General features: G+C 43.8%; 1 protein-coding gene across 1 annotated transcript in view; it reads right to left on the reverse strand.

The window, feature by feature from the left end:
• Nucleotides 1-7,362, reverse strand: part of GLRA1 (glycine receptor alpha 1) — a 45,402-nt gene extending 38,040 nt beyond the window's left edge. Inside the window, exons 1-2 of the mRNA XM_045028251.1 lie at nucleotides 7,187-7,362; nucleotides 5,216-5,346 (exon numbers count right to left, since the gene is read on the reverse strand). Of these exons, the coding sequence (XP_044884186.1) occupies nucleotides 5,216-5,346; nucleotides 7,187-7,362 (307 nt within the window). The remainder of the gene's footprint in view (nucleotides 1-5,215; nucleotides 5,347-7,186) is intronic.
• Between the last annotated feature and the right edge of the window lie 1,459 nt (nucleotides 7,363-8,821).

The raw sequence follows: 8,821 nt of genomic DNA on the forward strand, positions 1-8,821 counted from the left end.
GCTGTCACCCACTGGGCTGGTGGCATCCATCTGTCTAGTCATTTATCCCACATTCCTCACTTTGTATCTGAGCATTATTCATGAGAGTTCACTGGCCCCTTGTAATGAAGATTTGCGGAACCTGCTGCTGGGAGACCATTCTGGTCCTAAATCCTATTTTCATACTTTATTACCCTGGTGTCATTCTTACTAGGCTCATTCAGGGGAAGAGGGTGATTATTTATTGTTTGCTGATCATCAGTAGTGTGCATGGTGCTGCATGCAACGAAGAGGAGACAAAATCCTACTCTCGAGGAACATAACTGAATAGCAATGGCAGTGCCCATTTCCCGCACTTCTCAGATTGAGGCAGGGTCTTAGGGATTCAGGCTCTGCAGTCGATGAGGGCTCCAACACAGCAGGAAGCAGAAGATGCTACAGTACAGGACAGTTTGCTTTTGAATAACTACTTGTGTTGCCACAGGACGCACAGAAGAGATCATTCCCCTAGGTCATGATGTCCCCTCACAACCCCTCAAGTCATGTCACAAATTGGCTTTACGGAAGCAGCAGCTGCAAATTCATAGGGACCCTTGCGATCATCTAGTCTGATCTCCTTTATAACACCAGCTATAGATCTTCCCCAAAATAATCCCTAGAGCAGAGCGTTTAGAAAAACATCTAATCTTGATTTAAAAATTGTCAGTGGTGGAGAATCCACCAGGACCCTTGGTAAATTGTTTCAGTCGTTAATTACTCTCATCGTTAAAAATTGACATCTTATTTCTAGTCTGAATTTGCTTAGCTTCAACTTTCAGCCATTGGATCATGCCATACCTTTGTCTGCTAGATTGAAGAGCCCGTTATTACATATTTGTTCCCCATGTAGATAATTATAGATTGTAATCAAGTCACTCCTTAGCCTTCTCTTTATTAAGTTAAATTGATTGAGCTCCTCAAGTCTATCCCTAGCAGACATGTTTTCTGATCTTTTAATCATTCTTGTGGCTCTTCTCTGAACCCTCTCCAATTTATCAACATCCTTCTTGAATTGTGGACACCGGAACTGGACACAGGATTCCAGCATTTGCACCAGTGCCCAATACAGAGGTAAAATAACCTCTCTATTCCTACTTGAGATTCCCCCGTTAAGGCATCCAAGGATTGCATTAACTCTTTTGGCCACTGCATCACACTGGGAGCTCATGTTCAGCTGATTGTCCACCAAGACCCCAAAATCTTTTTCAGAGTCACTGCTTCCCAGGATAGAGTCCCTAATATTGTAATGATGGCCACCATTCTTTGTTCCTAGATGTTAGGGTGACCAGATGTCCTGATTTTATAGGGACAGTCCTGATTTTTGGGTCTTTTTCTTATGTAGGCTCCTATTACCCCCCACTCTCGTCCAGATTTTTCACACTTGCTGTCTGGTCACCCTACTAGATGTAGACATTTACATTTAGCTCTATTAAAATGCATATTGTTTGCTTGTGCCCTGTTCACCAAGCGATCCAGATCACTCTGAATCAGTGACCTGCCCTCTTCATCATTTACCACTCCCCCAATTTTTCTGTCATCTTCAGACTTCATCAGTGATGATTTGATGTTTTCTTTCAGGTCATTGATACAAATGTTAAATAGCACAGGGCCAAGAACTGATCCCTGCGGGACCCCACTGGAAATACAGCCACTCAATGATAATTCTCTGTTTACAGTTACATTTTGAGACCTGTCAGATAGCCAGTTTTTAATCCATTTAACGTGTGCCAGGTTAATTTTATGTTGTTCTAATTTTTTCATCAAAATGTCTTGTGGTACCAAGTCAAATGCCTTACAGGAGTCTAAACAGGGTTTAAAAGAGAACTGGATAAATTCATGGAGGTTAAGTCCAGTGTCCCTAGCCTCTGTTTGTAAGAGGGTGGAGATGGATGGCAGGAGAGAGATCACTTGACCATTACCTGTTAGGTTCACTCCCTCTGGGGCACCTGGCATTGGCCACTGTCGGTAGACGGGATACTGGGCTGGATGGACCTTTGGTCTGACCCAGTATGGCCGTTCTTATGTTCTTATGTTCTAAATGTATTATGTCAACACTATCACCTTTATCAACCAAACTTGTAATCTCATCAAAAAAAATATCCCATTAGTTTGACAGGATCTATTTTCCATAAACCCATGTGATTTGCATTAATTGCATTACCCTCCTTTAATTATTTATTTATTGAGTCCCATATGAGCTGCTCCACTACCTTGCCCAGGATTGATATTAGGTTGACAGGCCTATAATTACTCCTGTTTACTCAATATTAACTTTTTTTCCTGTCTTCTGGAACTTCCCCAGTGCACCTGATATATTTTTAAAAAACTCCTCATTGTCCTTAACTCTGCTGGCCATAGACTTCTCCATGTGTCCATTGGCTTCCCCTATCAATTTTCTACAATTCCCATTTCTGATTTATATTCATGACTACCAACTTCCCCTTTCTTCCATTGTTATCTGTTATTTTTTTATTTTTTATAGCTGCCTTCACTTCCCTTCTAAGCCAAGTTGTTTTTTTAATCAGTCCGGCCTTCTTCCTCGAATGTGGCTTTTGGGGCATCTAATAAGGTGTTCTTAAATGATTCCCAATTATCATTCTTTTTTTTTTCTTATTAAATTCTTCCTCCCAGCTCATTTGACTCATAATTGGCTTTGTGAAATTGGCCCTATTAAAGCACCAAGTGCATATATATTACTGGTCTCGACTTTATTCTGCTTGCACATTATAAATGTGATCAAGTCACGTTCACTTGTACCTAAGTTATAATTAATTTTTAGTTCTATGATCAGTCCCTCTTTATCTGTTAGGACAAGTCCTAATAAAGACTTCCCTTGTGTTGGCTGCAACACTTTTTGAAAGCCCAACTCAGCTGGCATCTGGGGAACCATAGTTTGCGTGGGTGGATGCTCAAAGGTTTGATGGAACAGGGTTCACTATAACACTGACCCACTCTATAAGGTTTTGAGGTTGTCTGGAAACCAGATCTTTCCTGTTTAACAGTTAGGGCCTGATTCTTAGTTACATTAAGATCTTTTTACACTCTTTGCGCAGTGTAAATTGCATTTACACTTGCACTGCCAGCGTAAATGGGCCCTTGTTTAAATGAGAATCAGGACCTTAATCTATTCCAGCTTCTGCTTCTCCACTTGAAATCACAGCAATCTGCCAGTGCCATGACAGTGCATTTCCACAGCTATAATGCTACAGCCAGAGCAGTGTGATTGCAGGTGAGTGTAAGAGACTGGAACCGATGAAATCTTAAGCTGCAAAGAACCTGTTTGTGTCTGAATATCCCAAATAACAAAGAAAGACGGGAATAAATGAAATAAACCAACCACACAGGCGGATGTGACATTAAATCAAACGCAGCAACACGCCTGTGTGATTACTCCAGCCTCTCGGAGGGAATCTCCTGTCCTGCATTTACCTCAGTGCTTATCACAAGCAGTAGGTGGCGCTCCTCCCTGTGGTTCAGTACTGAACTAATAGCTGAGTATAGACGGGTGGCTGATGAGGATGAGATGGCTACATTGCGGGTGCCATCTTTTAGATAAGCTGAGTGACCAAGGTCCTGACCATTCTGAGCCTTGGGAAGTCCATGACACCGTTCACAGAAGTGTGTGTCTACTTCACAATGCCTCTAATACCACCCCCCTTCCGGCCAGCCCCACACTGCACATAGGGCACTATGGCCATGCGATAAAGAGGGGAGTCCTGTGATCAATCTCTTTCCACTGCCTCACTTCTCCGCCCACTAACCCATCTGCCCTGGGATTTAGTCTAATTTGCCAAGCCCCTCTGCATCTTCAAGTAGCTCCCTTTCAAAAAAATCATCCTGCCCCAGGAAAGCTTTTCTCATTTCCCCCGATGTGGAATTACCCGTTCCTCACCATAACAATAAAAAACCTTGCCCCTGGACAGGAGGGATGAGGTCTTGCCTCACGGATGGCTTTTCTTTTCATAAAAACATCATGACTTTGATGGCTGCAATCTTGTATCCTACAGAGCTAGAAACAGGACTTTATCCCCTTGGAAAGGGAGATTCCCAGCTTCCCAATGGGCCCAGCTGTCATTCCTAGTCCCGGAAAACCCCCAGGCTATTGGGCTTACAAACTGCAACATTGAAGTTGTTTTTAGAGGTATTTAAAGCTCCCTCTGAGCCTTGTTCAGACAGACTGTCTGGGTATGTTTACACTGCAAAAAACACCTGTAGCAGCCTCGGTCTGGCAGAGCTTGCGCTATGGGGCTGAAACTCGTAGCGTACACATGCCTGTTCAGGCTAGAGCCCTGACTCTGAGACCTGCCCTCCTTGCTGGGTTTCGGAGCCCAGGTTCCATGCCAAGCCTGAACGTCAGCACTGCTGCGCTTAGCCCTGTAGCGTGAGCCCCGCGAGCCTGAGCCAGTTGACCCAAGCTCTGAGATTTGTGGCCTTGGGGTGTTTTCGTAGCATAGTCGTTCCCTCTGTAACCAAGGCACCGGGCTTTCCAAGAGGTGTAGGATGTGAAAAATAATCCCAATGAATTTTTTAAACTCTAAAATAATAATTCTGTAACATGTGGCAGATATGACATGAATGATACTTGACATGCATGACGGGGAAGTGTGGGCTAAAGGCTTCCATCAGCACTCATTTAGGACAACTCTGGTAACTCTCTTATGGCTTCACCGCTTTTGAAATAACATGGTCATTTCATACCCATTCACCATATATATTCCCACACCATGGTTCATAGCCCTTTCTATAACGAGACCCTGTTTCCATTCCTGGGCCCTCTGCTCCAGTCTAGCTGGCATCTAGACAGCCCCTCTTTCTTGTTTAGTAATATGGGGATGGGTAGCTTGACCCCATGATCTAGGTAGTTATATTCTGCCCACCTAGATCTCCTCTGCAATTTCAATTGGGTGTAATTTTCATCTTTGTGCTCTACCTTTACCTGGTCTTCAGCGTTGCTGAGTGTACCGCTGAAAAGCCATTACATTCCACTCCAGAGGTAGCTGCACTTCAGTTGGAAATGAACTGATTCCTTTATATACGGTGCTAAAAGAAGTTAGTAAATGGCTTTTGGGGGTCCCAAAGGACGGAGGATGTACACAGGAAGTATTTGTACTTCATTTTCAACTGGGAAGACATTCATGGGGTTGCATGTAAACTTTGTTCTGAAACAAACAAAATAAAAGAGCTGGGTTGTGCCTACCTTTAAAATTTGGCCTGATTCTGGCATCGTATCCTGAGGTTCTGCCCATCAACTTATCCAGGAAATCCGAGGGGGACATGGGTTTGGAAGCAGACCGTGCTGCTGCTTCGGCTTCTTTGGAAGCTGCCAGGCTGAGTGATTGAAAAGAAAGGAAAGGTTTAGTTTGTAGCATTTATAGAGACTGTGTCCCATGTTGTGCAGGGCCGGGGATCTGTAGGCAGAGCAGTCAGTGCCTCCTTTCCACGGCAAGATAGGCCAGATATCTCTGTGGATTATTAATGAGGCTGGTCTCTGCTAATTTGTTTGCCAAGCCCAAACATCTCTGAATATAGAATCCCAAGTACCGGAGAGATGACGAATGAACAAAATCCTTTTGCTAATATAGGTATGGACCCTTGGCATCTGACTAAATCAGAAGTGTGACCTCCAGCACCAAACCCCAGTGGGAAAACACACTCGGAGATTAGCCTAGTTTTATTACAGGCCACCATATTACCATGTAATTACATAGCAAATAGCATAGGAGCACGTACAGTGCTCTGACATTCTCAGGGGAGATTTGAGCTGCACGACTCTCATTAGTTTGAATAGGTGCTGCATAGCTTCATTGTTCATGAAGAACCCTGGGATGGTAGGGGAAGGGACTTTGTTTTCTTCCACACTTTCTGGCCAATGCAGATGAAGTTCTCTGCAATGCAGGGATCTGAGACAGCCCCATGGTCTTTCACTGCCAGGCTAGCAGGCGCCTGGAGCATGGCAGAGTCTAACACTGGAATGATACTCCTCATAAGATAGGACTTTGAGGGTGGGGAAGGCAAGGACCACAGTCTTATTGGGATTTAAGTGGTGTGCGGTCTTGAAGGCTGAAGTGGCGTTAACAGGTGCATAGGCCTTGGGTGAGGCCACTTATGGACAACTTGCTGACTTCCTAGGATGGAATAAGTGAAGTCCTCAGTTGTCCCATAAGGGGTGAAATTCACCCCCGAGAAGAGGCCTAGCCCAAGGCCTATGCACCAGTTAACTCCATTTAAACCTTCAAGAGCTGGATACCACTGAAATCCTACAGAAGTCCTCAGGGTACGGCTTAAGTGGGGCCTAGCCCTTGTTACTGCTATCCACGCAGGGATGAATTTCACCTAGAGAGAATAAACCTTAGAATCTACACTTTCAAGTTTGCAATAATATTTAATTTCCAAGATAGAAATGAGCTAATATATCATCCTAGATGCTGTCGTAATGTGCCCTGTATTCCCGTGCACAGTATATCCTTGAGGTCTGTATTTTGACATTAGGGGGTGTCTGTTTTCATGGCAGTGGGGAGGGAATGTGGTGCACCTGGCTGGTCCTGATGCGGGAAGAGCTGTGGGTTCATCAGAGAATCCTGCTTTCCAAATGAGGACACAGGTTGGGACTCAGAGTAATGAATGAAATTTACCCCCATGCAGATGGCCGCTACCAGACCAGCATGCCCCGAAATGCCCCAAGTAGAGCTCAGTGAGTGTCTGGGTTTTGTGCTGACCCTCTGTGCAGGGCTGAATTTGACCCCGTAGTAAGATAAATGTGGCGGCAAGGCACCTCCTACTGGATTATTAGTGAGAGGGGCGCACTGATGGGAGGCAGTTGGCACTTGTCTGGTGAAGGGCAAGGACTGCGGTAGTGGTTGTGTCCTGTGCAAATCTGACTGTTTTCCAGGATCAGGATGTAGACAGAGGTTGGGAGTTACTGTTATTTTATAATATATTTATAGAGGGGGTATGATTTTCTCTACACTCAGGGGGACTCCTCAACATTTACTCAAACTGAGTGAGGGTAATTCACCAATGGACCAACGGTCATGGTGGGTTCTCCATCACAGGCAATTTTGAAATCAGGTTGGGATGTTTTTCTGAAAGGGCTGCTCTAGTTCAAAGAGAATTAATTTGAGGGTGTCTTAGGGCCTGTGTCCAGCAGGAGGTCACACTCGATGATCACCATGGTCCCTCCTGCTGGCCCTCGACTCTGTGAAGTACTAGCTTGGGCTCTTCATCTGATGTTTGAATGCGCCTTGGAATGGTGCTTGGAAGTCTCTGTGAACATCGTCTCCCATTTCCTCCTGCTCGGTAACTGATGTTACCAGATTCTAATATTGATGGCACGTTGGCTGCCATCTTGGTTGTTACACTGGGGATTAGACCTGGGACCTCCAGAGCTAAAAGTCTGAGTCTCTGCAGCCTGAGCTAATGAGCCAGTTCTGTCTCTGTGGGCTGTCACAGATGCAAATCCTCTGAGGCCGGGGCCTGGTGGAGCGGCACCAAGCCCACACTGACCAGGGGTTAAATGGTTACAGCACAAGCCATCTTTAGACTGCTCTCTCCAGAACTGAAACTCCTAGATTGACATGGCGTGAGGTTAATTTACTATCATTACCCAGAAAAAAAATAGAGGTTTACTAACATCTAAAACAACATGCTATATATCCTGATGGGTCAGGGGTCACTGGTGATTTAAGGTGCATATAATATGCCTGTGTATAAGGGAAGATAGCATTGCATTGACTCTTGTCTCTAATGGCTGGCAAAGAATTAAGAGTAGGGTTTCAGTTTCTAGGCCTTTAACCTTCATGAACACAACATTTGAGCTCCAGAAGATTATTAATGGAATAATTTTCTGCAAATTGCGATGGCTGGGGTTTTTTTTGCCTTAAATTTGTTTTTGTTCTATTTCAGCAGTAAAGATGTTGGTCTGCCGACGGGGGAGAAAATTTATGACCAGAAGTGATCTGGAATATGAAATTAGGAGGTTGTTTATCTACTCTGCTCCTTTACAGCCTCTATGCTTTAATCCTCTCTCAATCTAAATCTAACCTGAGCTAATCTGCGCACACACATTTTACAATAGAGTATATCTAGTTTTCATATATTTCAGACTAAATTGTCTGACCCTGATTCCCATGTCTGATCTAGCAAATAGCCCCACCCCAAACCAAGGTTTCAGATGAGATTGGACAACGGGATGGGTTGCTTTAAAAAAAATTGTATCCTTGATTGCAAACTCAGTAGAAAAAGTGTGTATGGAGGGGGGGAGTGATCAATCCTGGACTATACATCTGCATTCAAAAAGAGCCTCTGCATGGAAATTAGTCTGGAGAAAAAATTTCAATTAAGCAGCAAATGGCTCGATAACCAAAGAATCCTGCCATTTCAGCACAGAGGTGCCAGCTAGTGCAATAAACTGATTTCTTCTCATTAACCGTGGGCTTTGGGGAGAATACAGGGAGAAAAATGCAATACAAGTCTAATAGGGTTTTTTTTTAAGTATAAAAAGATTATTAAAAATACCCTTCTAGTTCCATTGGAATTTACCGTACTTTAATAATGAGATGATGGAACAGAGAGATTGAACATACAGGAAAACTGATAGCTAATAAAGCACCCTTGGTTGTGTATATGTACAGAAGGAGGCTTTAATCTATTGCAAATGAATGACTACACTAGCTTTTAATGGATGCAGTTATTCAGATCCTTTTCAGCTTTAAGCCACAAATGAAACAAGTTGCCTGGCCTCAGCTCACATGCAAAAATATCTTTTCTAATAGGCTTGCTGCAATCATTCACGTGCAAAATCTAA

This window comes from Mauremys mutica, chromosome 8 (assembly GCF_020497125.1).
Source record: "Mauremys mutica isolate MM-2020 ecotype Southern chromosome 8, ASM2049712v1, whole genome shotgun sequence".
NCBI classification, from domain to species: Eukaryota; Metazoa; Chordata; order Testudines; family Geoemydidae; genus Mauremys; species Mauremys mutica.